The 19,116-nt window shown below is 33.8% G+C and overlaps 1 protein-coding gene across 9 annotated transcripts in view; it reads right to left on the bottom strand.

Annotated features, from left to right (window-relative positions):
- Positions 1-19,116, bottom strand: part of ADAMTS6 (ADAM metallopeptidase with thrombospondin type 1 motif 6) — a 307,211-nt gene that overhangs the window by 266,208 nt on the left and 21,887 nt on the right. For all 9 annotated transcript variants that reach the window (XR_009262159.1, XM_058731323.1, XM_058731301.1 and 6 more), the window contains 3 exons: positions 11,151-11,362; positions 10,560-10,643; positions 9,915-10,060 (listed from right to left, as the gene is read on the bottom strand). Coding sequence is in view for 8 of the 9 variants with exons in the window: in XM_058731323.1 (XP_058587306.1) it covers positions 9,915-10,060; positions 10,560-10,643; positions 11,151-11,362 (442 nt within the window). In the remaining variant the exon portion in view is untranslated. The remainder of the gene's footprint in view (positions 1-9,914; positions 10,061-10,559; positions 10,644-11,150; positions 11,363-19,116) is intronic.

The raw sequence follows: 19,116 nt of genomic DNA, 5'->3' as shown, positions 1-19,116 counted from the left end.
ATCCAATACCCAAAATGGTAAAACACTACAAGGTGATATCCAATCAAAGATTACCAGGTATGCAAAGAAGCAGGAAAACACAACACATAATAAAGAGATATATATTAATTAATTGAAAGTGATCCAGAACTGACATAGATACCAAAATCAGCAGACAATATCTTTAAAATAGCTTTAATACTTTTCAAAGCTTTCTACGTTCCCAAGTTTATATATCTCCAAAGAGATGTAGAAAATTAAAAAAATTAAACTACTAGAAATGAAAAAACTTATACAGAGTGAGATGAAAATATAAATTAGATAAGACCAATGACAGATTGGACATTGAGGGGGGAAAAAACTAATGATGAAGACATAGCAATACAAACTACCCCAAATGAAAACCACAGAGAAGAGAGAATTTAAAATAATAAGCATAAAATCAGTGAGCTGTGGAGTAATTTAAATCAGCCAAATGTAAGTGCAGTTGGAGTCACCAAGAAGGAAAGGGAACAAAACCAAAAAATATATTTGAGCAAATAATGACTAAAAATTTCAAAACTGATAAAATCAGATATAAGTAGCTCAGCAACCCTAAACATGAAGAAAACTATTTCAAAACACATCATAATCAAACTGTTTAAATCAGTAACAAAGAGTTGAAAACCATGAACACCCAAATTAATCTCATTAAAAATTTTAGGATACTCCACTCAACAACAGTGAATACACATTCTTTTCACCTGAAGTACACTTGAAACAAATGTCAAGAAAGACCATATTGTGGGCCATTAAACAATTCTCAATAAACTGAAAATCATTTGAGTAATACAAAGTATATTTTCTGACTGCAATAGGATTAAATTAGAAATAAAAGAATGATCTTTGGGAGGGCAAATATTTGGAAATAAATAACACAATTCTAAAGAGTGCATGGGTAAAAAAAAGAAATAAAGGGGAATTAAAAAGTATTGTGAGGTGAACAGAACCAGAAATAATACATAAACAAATTTGTGGGATGTGATAAAACTGTATTTAAAAGGAAATTTTTTAACACCGAACATATCAGAAAAAGCAGAAAGGTCACTAATCAATGACCACAGATTCCACCTTAAGCAACTACAAAAAGAAGAGCAACAATAAACTCAAGGTATAGGAATGAAGACCGTAAAAATCATGGCAGAAATAAAGGAAATAGAAAACAAAAACAACAGAGAAAACCACTAAAACCAAACTTGAGAAGGTCATTAAACCTCTAGCCAGAGTGACTAGGAAAAAGAGAACAAAAATTACTGATATCAAGAAGAGAGATAATGCAGATATTAAAAGGATAACAAAATGATATTGTATACAACTATGTCAATACATTCTCCAACTTTTTTTTTTTTTTTTTTTTTTTTTTTTGAGAGCGAGAGGGAGGCAGAGAGAGAGAACATGAGCCAGGGAGGAGCAGAGGGAGAGGGAGAGAGAATCTTAAGCAGGCTCCATGCCCTATGGAGCCTGATGCAGGGCTCAATCTCATGATCATGAGAATGTGACCTGAGCTAATGTCAAGATTGGACGCTTACCCAACTGAGCCACCCAGGCACCCCTGAAATGCATTACTTGAAAGACTCAAACTATCAAAGCACACTGAATAAAATAACTTAACACCCCTTTATCTCTGGAACTATTTAAATTGGTAATTAAAAATTACCCAAAGTTGGGGGGGAGGGCTCAGTGACTCAGGTGGTTAAGAATCCAACTCTTCATTTTAGCTCATGTCATGATCTCATGGTTCATGAGTTCGAGCCTCTGCACTGTCAGCACAGAACCTGCTTGGGATTTCTCTCTCTCTCTTTCCCCCACCCCCCCCTCAAAATTTATAAATAAACTTTAAAAAAATTATCCAACAAAGAAAACTCCAGGTCCAGATGTCTTCACTTTGTTTATTATAAAAAACATTTTTGCAGAAGAAATAATACTAAATTTATATGAACTTTCCCATAATATTGAAAAGGAAGAAATATTTTCTAACTCATTCTGGAGGTCAGCATTACTCTAATCCCAAACCAGACAGAGACATTATAAGAAAATTCCAGAAAAATTTCCCTCATAAGAAACAGATGCAAAAAAATAAACACAATTTTGGCAAATCATATCTAATGATATATTAGAAGGATAATACATCATGGCCAAACTGAGTTCATCCCAGGAATGCAAGATTGGTACAACATTCTAAACCAATCAATGCAATTCACTGTATTAATACACTAAAAAAGGAAACACAATATGATTATCTCAATAAATGCAGAAAAAGCATTTGACAAATCCAACATCCAGTCCTGATAAAAACTCTCAACAGACTAGGATTAGAATAGAACTTTGTCAGCCTGATAAAGGGCATCTTTAAAAATGTAGAGCTAGTATCACACTTAATGGTGAAAGTTGGAATTCTTCCTCACTAAGATCAGGAACAAGATAAGGAAGTCTGCTATCACCACCTTTATTCCACATTGTACTAGGAGTTCTAGCCAGTGAAATAAGGCAAGAAAAAGAAATAAAATTTATTCATGATTAAAAGGAAACATAAAACTAACTTTAATCTCAAAAACATGATTATCTTTGTAGAAAATCTATTGTAATATTTTTAAAAGCTACTAAACCTAATAAATGAACTTAGCAAAATTGTAGGATACAATCAATTGTATTTTTATGTATGAGTGATGAATGATTATAAAATGAAATTTTTAAAATACCATTTACAATAACAACAAAAGTGAAGAAAGGTGTGAAAATCACAAAACATTGCTGAGAGAAATTTAAAAAGACCTAAATAAATGAAAAGATATCCCCTTTTTGTAGGTAGGAATAATCTGCATTATAAAGACATCAATTCACTAGGTCTAGAACAAACTAAATAGAAGCAGATTATACAAAATCATGAAGAGCAGCAGACAAAGATCATTGGGGCCATCAAAGAAGTCTGCCTATCAAAGGCACCAACATTATTGAAGTATCTCTACATTATTATTTTTGCTGAATACCCTTACAATTCCTCCAAAAGGATTCTACAGCTGGATTACCTGGTATAAGTCTTTTAATTAATGTATAATCTTGCCAGTCATTTCACTTCTCTGTGCCCCAGTTTCCTCATCTATAAAACAGAGATAATAGAACTTCTCTCATTCAGCTATTGTGATATTTAAAAGATAAAGCTTCTACAAGGCACTTAAGAATTTGGTACATAATTCAGGGCATCTGGGTGGTTCAGTCAGTTAAGCATGTGACTCTAGATCTTGGCTCTTGATCATGATCTCACAGTTGGTGAGTTCGACCCCTGTGTCAGGCTCTGCACTGACAGTGGAGAGTCTGCTTGGGATTCTCCCTCTCTCTGCCTGTCCTCTGTTTGTACTCTCTCTCTGTCTCTCTCTCTTTCAAAATAAATAAACAAATGTTAAAAAAAATAAAGAATAGTAAATTTACTATTTATATTGGTTTTATGGATGTATTTATGCATTTGTTTATTATGTACCAAATTCTTTTTTTTTAAGTTTTTTTTTTAATGTTTATTTATTTTTGAGAGACAGAACATGAGCAGGGGAGGAGCAGAGAGAGAGGGAGACACAGAAACCAAAGCAGGCTCCATCCAGGCTCTGAGGTGTCAGCACAGAGCTCAATGCAGGGCTCGAACCCACAAACTGTGAGATCATGACCTGAGCCGAAGTTGGACGCTTAACTGACTGAGCCACCGAGGTGCCCCGACTTACTATTCTTTAGAGTTAAGTGTTTATTATAATATACCCCTTCTTTAACTTAACTAATGATTCCTATTGCAAATCAGCCTCAGTTTTAGTCAAGGTTTGTACAAAGATAGTTCATTAAATTGCATGTATTTAGTCAATCTTAGGCAGCGAGAGAAAACTATCTTCTCTTATCCATTTTTTATTAAGAAGCAAACATAGATAATGCCTGGGATGACCATAATCTTGATTTACCTGATCCTAGTTTGTGCCTACTGTCTAGGCATACCTTCCAATGGTACTCTCTTTCACTCTTAAAAGTGTCCCAGATTCCACAGGAATTTAAAGTTGCACAAGTCTATCATAATCCTTGATTGGAATGGAAACTGAATCTAGATAAATACACTTGAGTAAGGAATCAACAAACCAGGAATGAAATGAACAGAAACTGAAAAAAGAAGAAGGGTATAGGCAGTATGGATAACTAAAAATGAAAGAACCAAAGTTGTTAGAGAATAATATATGTTTCAAAATGTCCAAATAACAAAACCAATTCATCCACAAATTGAATTCAAGATTCCTTTGCTGCCTATAAACTCACAAATTCTTTTCTTTTAATGTTTATTTATTTTATTTTGAGAGAGAGAGAGAGAGAGAGAAATAATCCTAAGCAGGCTCTGTGCTGTCAGTACAGAACCCAACAGGGGGCTTGAACCCATGAACCATGAGATCATGACCTGAGTCAACATCAAGAGTCAGAGGCTCAACCAACGGAGCCACCCAAGTGGCCCTAAACTCGAAAATTCTTAAAAACTTAGTGATAGTCCATGAAAAATTCATCAGGCATTTCCTTAAGGCTTAAAAAAAATCCATAGATGAATAGCAAATAAGTGTTAATACACCAAATTTAATTTCCTTTTCCTCTGTTTTAATATATAATCTTAAAGCCAATATGTAATTCTGATAGATACATTCTATAGAAATTAAGAAAACTTGTTTAAATCCACACACTGTAGACCAAGTTTTAGCAAGAAACTATTTTTCAGAGCTATTTTCAATCTCTTATCTGAAAACATTAGTTGACTTTGGAAATTCTAATCCCTTTAATATCCAGCAGCAACTAAACAAATAGTCGTGATCCCTTAAGAGGATAAATATATTCATTTTAATTAAAGACTGAATTATGTGACTTGGTGTGCACTTTTGCATTTGTATTATGAGATGTATTTATGTGTCCTATGCATTTCAATAATGAAAAACTGAAAAGGAAGTATAATTATTAAAGAATAGCCTATTAATAGAGGCATTCTTAAAAGATCTGCATCTTGATCTTAAATTTTCAAGAATTTAGTCAAAGAATAAAGTCCTGGAATGGGCCACAACATAGATGAACGTTGAAAACACTATGCAAAGTAAAAGCCAGTCACAAAAGACTACATATTGTATAATTCCATTCATACAAAAAGTCCTGAATAGGCAAAGCTATAGAGACTAAAATTAGATTAGTGGTTGCCTCAGCCTGGGGCTAGGATGGGGAGGATAAGGGAATGGGGAATAACTTCTTACAGGAATGAAGGAAATATACTAAAATTAATTATGGTGATGGTTGTACAATCCTCCACATATACTAAAAGCCACTGAGTTGTATATTTAAGTGGGCAAACTTATGGTCTATTAATTACATCTCAAAAAATCCATTACCAAAAATAATTTAGGTTATAATTCCTATTTGAAATATATATTGTTATATACTAATATCTTAAAGATGGAAAACATGATTCTAATATTTGATAGAAAAAATTCAGGAAATTTATCCATTTGTCGGTTTGTGTTAATTGCTCAACATTGATGCAAATACTACACTTTATGTCACTACATTCCTACTGATTTTCAGAGTATAAATAGATTTCTTGAATGCTTTTCCCACAAAATAAATTTAGAAATTGTCTTGACTTTAAATTTGGTGGAAATTTCCTAGCTTCATTTAAAAATATAAATATTTTTTAAATAATTTGTCAAATTGTAGATATGTATTCCTTAGTAGCCATTAATTTACAGTATCTCAATACAAAGTTTAATATGAATAATGTGAAGGTTTTATAACATGCATAACTTTTTAAGTGTATACATACAGTCCTATTTTATCTTCTTAAATTCTATTTGTAGAGTTTCAGGTAAAAAATACTAATCATTTCTTGACCAAGTTATATACATTTCATATTCAATTATTTTTAAAAAGTTACCAAATCCCCCCACATGTTAGACACCAGTGCTACCAACACTGATATGGGTACTTGCAAGCTGGACCCAGCTCCAAGAGAAATCCTCCATTGTGATATACATACCTCATGAAAGAAAAAGAGATCAGGTGGTCCCTAGTAGCCTTTACTGCTGCTACAGACAAATGCAGCCTTGGCCACTGAGTACCTCTGCAATCTTCACCAAGGCTAACCTCAGCTTACAAAGCTGTATAGAGACTACATTGCTGGAATTTCTCCAGAGCTAGAAACACCATACTCAACTCAGCCAGCACTCTTATGCCCACCCACAGATAAAAATCTTTCTCTACTAAAACCATTCCACAAAATTTGGAAGGAGTGACTCTTCCATCAAATGCACAGACATCAACACAAAGCTACAGAGACATGGAAAATCAAGGCAATATGACACCACCAAATGAATACAATTATTTTCCAGTAAGTGACTACAAAGGAATGGAAATCTACAAATTGACAATTCAAAATAATTATTCTTAAAAAGTTCAGCAACCTAAAAAAGAATATATATCAATGATAATAGAAAAGAATATATGAATAAAGTAATAGGTTCAAAAGAAAGGTCAAAATATAGAAAAGAACCAAATTCTGAAGCTGAAGAATGAAATGAATGAAATTTAAAAATGCAACAGAGAGCAACAATAGAAGATGTGATCAAGCAGAAGAAAGAAACTGTGAACTTGCGAACAAGTCATTTAATATTACCCGCTAAAAGAAGAAAAGCCAAAAAGCAGTGAAGAAAGCCTACCTAAATGATGGGACATCATGATGTGAAATAATATTAGCAATATGGGAGTACAAGAAGAAAAGACAGAGAAAGGGGCAAAAACTTATTCAAGGAAATAATGACTGAGAACTTTCCATATCTGGGGAGATATATGAACACCCAGGTCCACAAAGTCATATTGTACACCTTAAATATGTACAATGTTGTCTGTCAATTATACTTCAAATATTAAAAAAAGATTAGATAAAGCTAGCTAGTATATAACAAATGTTCATTATATAGATATGAACATGTATAAAAATAAACAAGTACATATAAAATTAAAATGTATGTGCATATATAAATAGTTTTTAATATACTCTTTGGTGTTAATGCAGTATTTTTGATACCAGATAAAACAACAGAATTTTAAATTTTTTATTTTACTTATTGATTTCTGTCTAGTCATGGTGGTCTTACAGCTTTGTAGAATACAGTTTGCTTTAAATTTATGTCAAATAAAAAAAATTATTTGCAAACAGGAGATAGTATTTTTGGGTTTTTATATTTTTTTCAAAAGTAACTATTATTACCTAAGTAACTATAGTTCCAAATGGTTTTCTGCTTAAAACATTTAAATCCCTAAGATAAAATTTGTCCTAGTGGAGATAAACCTATCTATCAATTTTTCTCTGGAATTCTCAGTAAACACATTATACATCTCCCTAGTGAGCTGACATTTCAAGCAAACATAAATCAAGATCTTATCTATAAATAGTGAAGTCACAACCCTGAACATGTTAATAAGTGAGTTACATGAAACAATGAAAAATGTTAATATAAACCATCTATAAAAATTCTTATAATAATTTTCACTAAGAGTAACAGTATGATTTAAAGATATATTGAATTTCACAAACCAAAAATATATAAGGAAGAATCAAGGATGGTAAAACATCCAATAAAAAACTCTAAATGTTAGAGATTATATTCATCACACTTAGATGTCACTGCATGGCCCTAATAATTCAAAGATAATTAGACTTTTATGTAAGTAGACTTTTAAATAAGCTAAATAAGCTAACTTTGGGACTTTATAACAATTTCAAAAGGCATTTTATGCTGCTTCAAAGAGACACTTTCCTAAGCTCCACTACATAACCAATCTAAAATGATATTAGATATGAACTCTTCAAAGTACTGTCCTATTAAATTCTGAGATCACTTCTAGGGCTAGGGTGACCATTAGGAGACAAGTTTAAAAGAAAAGTTTCATGTTCAAACCTCAGGCATCAAAAAGGCACTCAAAGTGGCTTATGGAAACAAGGAAGAGCTCTGCAGAGGATCAGAAAAATATGTGGGTCAATTCAGAGGAACAAGTCAGACAGCTGAATGTAGTAGCCAGTGCAAAGAAAGGATGGCTAACTGCCCAGACATATTTCACTACTCAAATACTTATAAATGTGCACTCTTTGTATAGCTACTGTCATCTGATGCAAAAGTTAAAAATTGAATGCTCATACAATAACAAAAATGTAAAGCACCAGGAGCCCACTAGGCATTGCCTTTTAGGGAGAGGTAGGCTTTATAAATGTAAACACAGAAGCCAATGTAAATATCTATAATCATTTTGTTAACCATATATAACAGACATTTTCCTGTAGTAATTTCATTGACACTAATCATATCCATATATATTTTTACACAAAGGTTTCTATATTTGCACAATGCTTAGTATATTTTTAACTCCTCAAATATATTTGGGAATCATTCCAGACCACAAGACTCCGAGGAATTGCAGAATTTATCAGACTGACATGTCAACACATATGAATATAGAACCCATACAATGTTGTTTTTATTCAGCAAGCATGTCATAAACAAAATTTTCTGGCTTATGATGCCAGGTAGATGAAGTCAATTAAAGTCATTGTAATTGTTAAAAAAATAAACTCTGAAGCTTTAAATCTACAACTTAGATAACAGGTATATTTTTTAAAAAGCTAAATTCACATTATTTTCTGAGATCTCAAGATTCTGATGCCATATAACTTTATACTCCCTCCATAGAATTTAATGTAGAGTCAATGGGCACACTACAGATGAAATACATGTCAAATACTATCTTGTGAATTAAAAGAAATGATCAAGATAACAAAGGCAATTCCATTTCACCAAGATAGAATAATGCTTTCATTTTGTTTATTGCTTTTTTTTTTTTTTAAATTGATAGCAGGTCAAAAGACATGCTCATCTTAAAATGATTTAAGCATGCTTCTCACCAGTCGTAATTAGGGTATAAACAAACTAAGAAAGCTATAATCAAAGTATAGTATAATCACCGTACAATCAAAGAAGATAGGATCACCAGGGGTTGAGCCCTGAACTTTATATTGCTAAATGAGTGATCTTGAGCTATTTAAGTATTTTGAACTAGTTTCCTCATTATTCACATGAGAAAAATAATCATGATATCTACTTCACAGAGTTCTTATTGGAGAGTAAGGAATAAAAGGATCTGAACACAGTTTTCTAAAGTTGGAAAGAAATATAAAAATTCATTGGGTTATCATCAAATAACAATTTTGCTGAGAAACAAGCTATTCAACATATAATGTAATATATCTGCTTCTTTATACCATAATTAAAATGTTTTTAATTAAATAAATATTCATCCAGGGCATTGAGGAGGGCAACTGTTGGGATGAGCACTAGGTGTTGTACGGAAACCAATCTGACAATAAATTATATTTAATATAAAAAATTCATCTAAGTAAATTATACAACTATTGATGTCCTCGCTTTTAATAATCTAGAGGTAAGAATAATATATTTTATAACATTATATTTTATAATATATTTTATAAAAAGAGTGATGACTCATTTTTGTTTTTAAAATTTAATCTTCTCATACTGTTTAACCTTTGTTTTACTATGCATTTCAATTAATAAAACATATATGAGCTTCCAATTAAGCTTTATGAATAGATATCAGTAGAAGGAAAGATGTTTATTAAATTTCTAAGTCAACTCTAAATCTGTTCTTTTTTCTTATCTGATTCATTTGATGCAAACACAATAATAGGGTAATATATTGTCTCACTGGTGAATAACAAATTAACATTTTGCTTTCAACATACTTATTACCTGAATGAGGCTTTAGATAGAACCAAATATAGTTAAAATATTAAACACAACAATCAGAGGTAAAATATTTGCAACAAGCCATACCTAGTAATAAGAACAGCATTATCGTGGTGGGCAATCCCATTTTCTGGAATGGTGTTTCCATCACTTTGGTGGGAGAGAATGGATTTCTGCCATTTACAGAAGCTATCGAGGGACTTGTCTGCATGGTGGTTTATCTCCAAGTTTGGCTGCAATACAACATGCATACCAGAAATGTTCCAAACAAATTACTAAGGTCAGTTGTTAAAACTTCTGAAGACTAAAGTGGGACTATAATTAGAAGCAGTGGTTTCTAGGAATAATCTCTTGCCAATTTTTATTTCTGTAATATCTGACCTAGAGTTTAGTGTACTATTGAACATTCTTTCTAGTGTCAGCTTTAATGATAATGTGAATATATGTGATCATCAGCAACCAAAACCACTATTATAAGATCTGCCATGCCAATACTCATCTTTCTACTGAAACACATAGCTAATATACATATATATAGTTCTAACATGACATAAGAGGTATATTCTTATAAACTATTTAAAATTTGCTTAAAATATTAAATGCTTAGGAGTGAAAATCATATTCAACTAGAACTTCCTAGAACTTCCAATAATAAGATATTTTATTTTGTAATACATAATTCTATAGCTTGTCTGTTAAGAGTTTTAGATTTCTAAACTAACTCATTCTTACCTGATCTTCTGTAAGAACAATTAACCGGGCCACTATAATATTCACAACGTTTCCTAGGCTGGAATCACGGTAAAGTTTGGCAACCTGACCTCCAGAAAATAAGAAAAGACACAAAGTCAGACAAAAATCATAGGGTGATTGTTTAATATTTTTTTAAAGAATGGTAAAATAATTGTTCATAAATTTAACCACTGTGTATATAAAAAGGTATTATTTGATCTCATACCACTTAGAACTCTACCCCCAAGATGCCTCCATAAAAGATTTGTTATACAAATCTACCTCAAGAAACATTTTCTCCTAAAACTGAACTACAAATAGTAATTAAGAGGGTGAGCTGATGTTCCAAGTCAAATAAAACCTCTTAAACAAGATTTAGTACGACCCATTCAAACTGTCATATTATCTGAAAATGAACAATAAAGTCACCTTTACATTTATTTCCTATGGAATTGAAACATTAATATATCATTTTTTTCTCATTTCAGACAAGTAAATTTTTAAAATCATTAATTCACATTAAAAATCCATGACCTTAGTCAAAACCACACATTATTAAGTTAAAATATTATATAGAGGCATCAAACTTACAATATTCATCACACTCAAAATGTAATGTTCAATGTCTTTGCGGCCATGGTAGCCCACCATCATTTTGTCTGCCACTACCAATGTCTCCACAAACCGCTCAATGCTTACTGATCTCTTCTGTCTGTGGCGGATATGCGTGCCATTAATTGGTAGTGAAGAAGGAAAAGTAGATGTGTCATTCAGCCACCAGGGTTTGCCACTTCTTATGAGGTCTACAATAAAAATAATTAATTCAGATAGGTTCACTAATTAAACTTACTTATTTTTAGATCTTTCATATAGACATGCTTCTCATAAACTATCTAAAGCAGTAAGACATTTCATAGTGAGGAGAAGGGATGAGGAAATGCGGCAGTGAGAAAACTAAACTTTTTACAAGTATCAAAACAATCATTTTATCTGAAAAAATAAACATGAATAACATATAGCTGCTCATAAAAACAAAACAAGCCCAATGAATTAGATAATAAAAATTTTTTAAATAATCATTTCATATTATTTCAGTGATTATGTCATAATACTTTTAAATATAGAGTATGTACTTTATACAGTTTTTTTTTCTAAAAACAACTAGAGCATTAACTTTCTAAACACTCTCAAATACTTTTTCTTTTTTTTTTTCTTTTTGAGAGAAAGAGACGGCACAAGTGAGGGAGGCGCAGAGAGATAGGGAGACACAGAATCTGAAACAGGCTCCAGGCTCTGAGCTGTCAGCACAGAGCCCAACATGGGGCTTGAACTCAGGAACAGTGATATCAGGACCTAGGCCAAAGTCATATGCTCAACTGACTGAGCCACCCAGCAGCCCCTCTAAAATAGTTCTGATGAAGAACATTAACACTGCAAAAATCTATTCCCTTTAAAAAAAATTTTTTTTAACATTTTTTTATTTTTGACAGACAGAGTGATACAGAGCACGAGTAGTGGAGGGGCAGAGAGAGGGGGATACACAGAATCCAAAGCAGGCTCCAGGCTCTGAGCTGTCAGCACAGAGCCCAACGTGGGCTCGAACTCATGGACCAGACTGCAAGATCATGACCTGAACGGAAGTTGGCCACTCAAACGACTGAGCCACCCAGGTGCCCCAATGCCTTTAAGTAATCTCTACACCCAATGTGGGGCTTGAACTCACCACCCCAAGATCAAGAGTCACATGTTCTACCAACAGAGCCAGTCAGGCTTCCCACAAAATCCTATTCCTTCACAGTATTTATTTTAAAGTAGGATGCTTTTGTTAAACTTTCTTTTTTAAATATATTTTTTAAAAACATTTATTCACTTTTTGAGAGACAGAGACAGAGTGTGAGCAGGACAGGAGCAGACAGAGAGGGAGACAAAGAATCCAAAGCAGGCTCCAGGCTCTGAGCTGTCAGCACAGAGCCCAATGCAAGGCTTGAACTCACCAACCGTGAGATCATGACCTGAGCCGAAGTCAGACACTTAACTGACTGAGCCACCCAGGCACCCCTTTCTTTTTTTTTTTTTTAAATATATATTTTTTTGACATTTAAACTCTCTTAATTAGAGGAATTCTGCCCTATAAATCTCAATACTTTTTTAAGGTTTATGTATTTATTTTGAGAGACGGGAAGGGAGCATAATTGAGGGAGGGGCAGCGAGAGAGAAAGAAAGAATCATAAGCAGGCTCCATATTGTCAGTGCAGAGCCCCACTCAGGGCTTGACTTCATGAACCACGAGATCATGACTTGAGCCGAAAAAAAGAGTCGGTTACTTAAATTAACTGAGCCATACAGGCATACCTAGAAATCTCAATTCGAAAAGACTGAATTTTTTTTTTATTTAATTTTGCGGTGTACAAGTATTTATACTGACAGAGAACCCAAAGTTTTCCTCTTCTAAAACCTAGAGGTAAACGGTGTTAGAATGAGTGTTTAAAGATTATGGTTCCAGCATAACTTGCTTTAAACTACATTTTACTGTGGATTACAGTTTAATCCTTCATTTTCTAGACATTTGGTCCTTCAGTACACAGGCAACCTTTTAGTACGATGGCATCTGTAAACACTTGACTGATTTATATTCATCTTTATTTAATAAACTTGAAAAGGTACAGGTCCTCTGCATACTTCACTTTCATATCTGTATGTTGAATAAGAAGTCTTTCTAACCTCTACTTATTGAAAAACTTAGTGAGGAAAATCAGATTAATTTATATAATACGCTTGACAGAAATTGGCAGTATTCTCTATTATTTTTCTAATTTCTTTAGCCTTTGCCTTTTAGAAATTACTTTGATATAAGTTTTAAGCAGTAAGAGATGGAAATGACTATGAAAAGTATCAGTAAAATATTTTTGAAACTCATATAAATTAAGTATTTTTATTCCTAAAGGTCCAGAGAGGCAGAGACATGGTATTTCTTATTTCAAAAGTATAACTTCCAGGGGGCACCTGGGTGGCTCAGTTGGTTAAGTGTCTGACTTCGGCTCAGGTCGTGATCTCAACGTTCATGAGTTCGAGCCCTACATCGGGCTCTGTGCTAACAGCTCAGAGCCTGGAGCCCGCTTCAGATTTTGTGTCTCCCTCTCTCTCTGACCTTCCCCAGCTTACATTCTGTATCTCTCTCTCTCCAAAAGAAATAAACATTAAAAGCATAACTTCCAGGGGTACCTGGGTGGCTCAGTCAGTTAAGTTTCTGACTCCTGATTTTGGCTCAGGTCATGATCTTACTCACAGTGAGTTCGAGCCCTGCATTGGGCTCCATGCTGATGGCACAGAGCCTCTTAGAATTCTCTCTCTCTCCCTCTCTCTCTGCCCTTCCCCCAATCACACACATGCTCGCTTTCTCTCTCTCCCCCCAAATTAATAAACAAACATGAAAAAAAAGTATAACTTCCAGATAACCAATAAGTATTCCCCTATTCTAGAAAGACTCTTAAGGTGGCCACCAAGACTTCTTATTGTTTATACTTTGTGTGATCTCTTCCCCTTTAGTGTGGATGGGACCTGTGACTTGCTTCTAAACAGTATAATACAGCAAAGATAATGCGATGTATATGATTATATATCAATGAGTACATAATTATGTTACATAATACTGTAGCATTTTTCTTCCTAGAGTCCTTCCCTTGCTGGCTTAGAGGAAGCAAGCAATCAAGTTAGAGAACTATACATGGCGAGGAACTACAGACAGCCTCTAGCAGACAACCAGCCCCAAACTAAAGTTTTCAGTCTTATAGTAGCAAGGAACTGAATGCTGCCAATAAACGTGGTAATTCCTCCCCAGTCAAGACCAGATGAGAACCCGGTCCTGGCTAAGGCTAAGTTGATAATTCATTCATGTACAACTTCTGGCCCACAGAAACTGTGAGATAATAAAAACATATTGCTTAACCCACTGAGTTTATAGTAATATTGTGCTGAAATGGTCAAAATCTTTCTGCATTAACATAATTCCAATTTCTTTTGCTCAGTCTTCCATGATCCTAAAACCACTCATGTATTCAAATCATGCCTTGTTTTCCCTTTCTCTGGATGGACAGCCTAAATGTCTAAATATAGGATTTAATTTCCATTATTTTGTCATTTTCACTTCTCTGATCCATCCAATTTCTCCTTATATTTATTTCAAGTACTATGAAAAGAATTAGATATTATTGGGCAAAATAAACACAGCAATGGTGTTTCTCATTAAATAGCATTCAGTATAAGGTAGCTACTGTTATCATCATTTTCATAAATTTCAGACTTACATTGTTAGTTTGCTTATCACTCCATCAGATAAATGTATATATAATGTCTTTAATGGACATTCTTTTTTTTTTAAGTTTATTTATTGATTTTGATAGAGAGCATGTTCAAATGGGACAGAGGGCCACAGAGAGAGAGGGAGAGAGAGAGAGAATCCCAAGCCGATTCTACAAGGCCAGCACATCTTCTTTATCCATTTGTCAGTTGATGGACATTTAGGCTCTTTCCATAATTTGGCTATTATTGAAAGTGCTGCTGTAAACATTGGGGTACAAGTGCCCCTAGGCCTCAGCACTCCTCTGGTTTCATTTTAAAAATTAAATCAATCCAGCATGATTAGATCATTACAAACCAGTATCTACATTCTGTAATTGTCAATTGTTTAATGTTAAGTTTAATCATCTGTACTAATATCTTTTTTAGTCTAATATAGGATATGCAATTGACTTAATTTTATTTCATAACAAAGATTTGTAGATATTGAAATGACACTCATTACATATGCTTTGCTCAATTTAATTTTGCATAGAATATAGAATGTTAAAGAAAATATTCCTCCATAAACATATACAATAAATAACTTTTCCCCAAAACCAAACACATGGATCTCTTTGCCACCTGATATAAGATCTTATATTTTTCATCAATCTCAAAATATGTTTAAATGCATATAGTCATTCACAATTAATGCACTGACCTGCTTTATTTTTCACTAAAAGCACTATTACTTCTTGGTACTTGGCTATGTATTTGTTTCCTTGGTTGATTTTTTAGTTAACTGTCTCTCTTTACTAGAATACAAGCTTCATGGGAGCAGAAACTTTTCCTGTTTTATTTATTGCTGCATATCCAATATCTAGCCTGACACATACATGCTAAATGAATATTTATCTAATAAGTACATAAGTAAATCATGCAGGTACAGAGACACAATAATATCTGTAACAATGGATAATAGGAGCATTCAGTTATACCTGGGTAATGGTAAAGGAGCAACTTTCACTTCCTTGTTTTTCTTTTTATCACATACTTACTAAATTTTCTACAAAAAACAGGTATTTTCATAATTTTTTAAAAATTAATAGCATAATCTAATTAGAATGGGAAAGTTTATATCTGAATATGAGATAAATATACCCACTTTCAAAATGGTTTTTCCAACTTATATTTTGATATAAAATTGAGTTCCCAATAACCAGTTAATTGGCAATTAACACCCATAAATGCACATGTCATTTGAATTATGCTGTCAAAATAGTATCAGAATTAATATCAGTAGTTCCTTTTTTTTCTTTTTAAAATATTTTTTTTAATGTTTATTTATTTTTGAAAGAGAGAGAGAGAGAGACAGCACAAGTAGGGTAGGGGAAGAGACAAAATCAAAGAATCCAAAGAAAGCTCCAGGCTCCAAGCTGTCAGCACAGAGCCCGATGCGGGACTCGAACTCATGAGCTGTGAGATGATGACCTGAGCCAAAGTTGGCCACTTAACTGACTGAGCCACCCAGGCACCCCAAGATCAGTAGTTCTTAACCAGACCTATCTCAAACTCATTAAACATAAAATACCTTTTCTAGTGATATTCCTATGGAACTACTATAATGTTTTCCACTCATGGGAAGCCAGTGAAGTGTTTGAAGGTGTGTAATTAAACTAGATTTAAGAGAAAACACACTAAAGACAGAACAACAAACCTGAAGACAGGAAGACCAGTTAGAAAGTCATTATAGTGGTATAGGCAAGAGATAACAGGGGTCTGAACTAAATGGACTGGTGTTAAAGGTAACAGAAATGACTGGTGAATAGATTAAAAGTTAGGAAATAGTCACAGTAATCCACTCAAGATTTTTTAGTTACTCAAGAATATATCATTGACCTGCTTTATTTTCCACTAATAGCACAGTAATCTAGGGGGAGAGACTGTGGAAAAAGAAAATCTTCCCCCAAAAGGGCAGAATTTTATGATGGCACTAAGAGTGGATTTGCTGCACTATTTGACTCGTGCTTAAACCTTAGAAAAAGAAGGATCTGCCCCAGTAAGGCCAGTGAATAATAAGACAGGCACTTCAAAAGAGGATAACTTGAATATCTAAGGGTCAAGAGATATTTTTCAGAATATTATGAAATCATCAAGTATTTTTGCAAAAAGTGATCTTTAAGATCATGAAGGATGTCATGTTACAGCAAAAGTGATGAGAAAATTGTTTCACAATAAACAACTAAATATTTTAATCCTAGTTTTTCAAGAATTTACATATAGTTGTAATTATAGCCTAAATTTTGCTAAATTTAAGAAAAACTAAACTATTTCCATAATATTTAGTTTCATTACTCAATGAATTTTCTTTCACTGTTTCCTATGAAATTTTATTTCATGTCTTAAGTGGATTCACTTTAAGTCACCTTTTTCTAGTACCAATTATTCTTCATCAAGAAGGACCTTCCAGAGATTACTCATGAAAAGAATATGCAAAAAGAGAACAGTCAGCTGAAGAAAGAACTCCAAAGAGCACTTATATTTGAAGCAGAAGGAGCCCAAGAAGCATATGGATATAAACTAAAGAGTGATGCATCCACTAATTCATAAGATAACCCATTCTATTTTCTATAAATCTACTTGTTGAACCTATACCATTTTTTCCTAAAATCATTTGTTGGTGAACTTTTCTTTGTATTAAGCTAAAACCTGCTTCTGCAATACTCTGCCTCTGGTTTCAGCTACTAGAACTACACAGAACAAATCTAATCTTCTTTTTTTTTTTTTTTTTTAAGATTTTAAGTAATCTCTACACCCAGCATGGGGCTTGAACTCACAACCCTGAAATCAAGAGTTGCACGCTCCAATGACTGAGCCAGCCAGGCACTCCTAATCTTTTTTTTTAATACAAAAGTTCTTTAAATGCTAGAAACAGTCATCTCAATAACAATGATAGCAAAATTACATGTGAGTGATTAATGTGTGCTGAAAGAAGTACTCAGACAGGCTGGGTAGTTTGTCCAAAGGTAGAGTAAACCATATTCTTTCTATCATGCCAAGCCAAAATATCCTCTATTTTGTAAGTTTTCTAATCTTTAGACTAAAGAGCCTCCTAACTCCTTACCTCTAGTCTTGCTCTTCTCTTATTCAGTCTCTATAGGACTGCCAGGAGAATATTTCTAACACCCAAATCTGATCATGTGATTCCTATTGCTTAACACCTTTCAATGGGTTTCCAGCACACTTAAGATAAACAAACTCCTTAACATGGTTTACAAGCCCTTTGTGTCTGGACCCTCCTTGTCACTTCAGTTTCATCTCCCACTGCCACTTCTCACCCAGTGTGAAATTCACTCCTATCCCTGCAGCCCACATTCTAATATGTATCCTGTTATAGGAACTGGTAATGACTGCAATGTGACATTCTCTCTTTTGGTTCAGAAACTTTGTAAATGCTATTTCCTCTATGTGGAACACTTTACCCACATTTCTTCCACTTGTGCACAGCTACCTTCTTTCTCCCTCAGGCCCCAGCTTAGAATTCACTTCCTGGCACAAAAACAGGCACTCATATCAATGGAAAAGAATAGAGACCCCAGAAATGGACCCACAAACGTATGGCCAACTAATCTTTGACAAAGCAGGAAAGAATATCCAATGGAATAAAGACAGTCTATTCAGCAAGTGGTGCTGGGAAAACTGGACAGCGACATGCAGAAGAATGAACCTGGACCACTTTCTTATACCACACACAAAAATAAACTCAAAATAGATGAAATGTAAGACAGGAAGCCATCAGAATCCTCAAGGAGAAAGCAGGCAAAAACCTCTTTGACCTCAGCCGCAGCAACTTTTTACTCAACAAGTCTCCAGAGGCAAGGGAAACAAAAGCAAAAATGAACTACTTGGACCTCATCAACATAAAAAGCTTCTGCACAGCGACGGAAACAATCAGCAAAAATAAAAGGCAACTGATGGAATGGGGGAAGATATTTGCAAATGACACAGCAGATAAAGTGTTAGTATCCAAAATCTGTAAAGAACTTATCAAACTCAACACCCTAAAAACAAATAATCCAGGGAAGAAATGGGCAAAAGACATGAATAGACACTTCTCCAAAGGAGACATCTAGATGGCCAACCGACACATGAAAAAATGCTCAACATCACTCATCATCAGGGAAATACAAATCAAAAACACAATGAGATACCACCTCACACCTGTCAGAATGGCTAACATTAACCACTCAGGCAACAACAGATGTTGGCGAGGGTGCGG

Source organism: Neofelis nebulosa, chromosome 1 (assembly GCF_028018385.1).
Source record: "Neofelis nebulosa isolate mNeoNeb1 chromosome 1, mNeoNeb1.pri, whole genome shotgun sequence".
NCBI lineage: Eukaryota > Metazoa > Chordata > Mammalia > Carnivora > Felidae > Neofelis > Neofelis nebulosa.
Note: the sequence above shows the minus strand (reverse complement) of the source record. Positions and strands in the feature narration are given on the sequence as shown.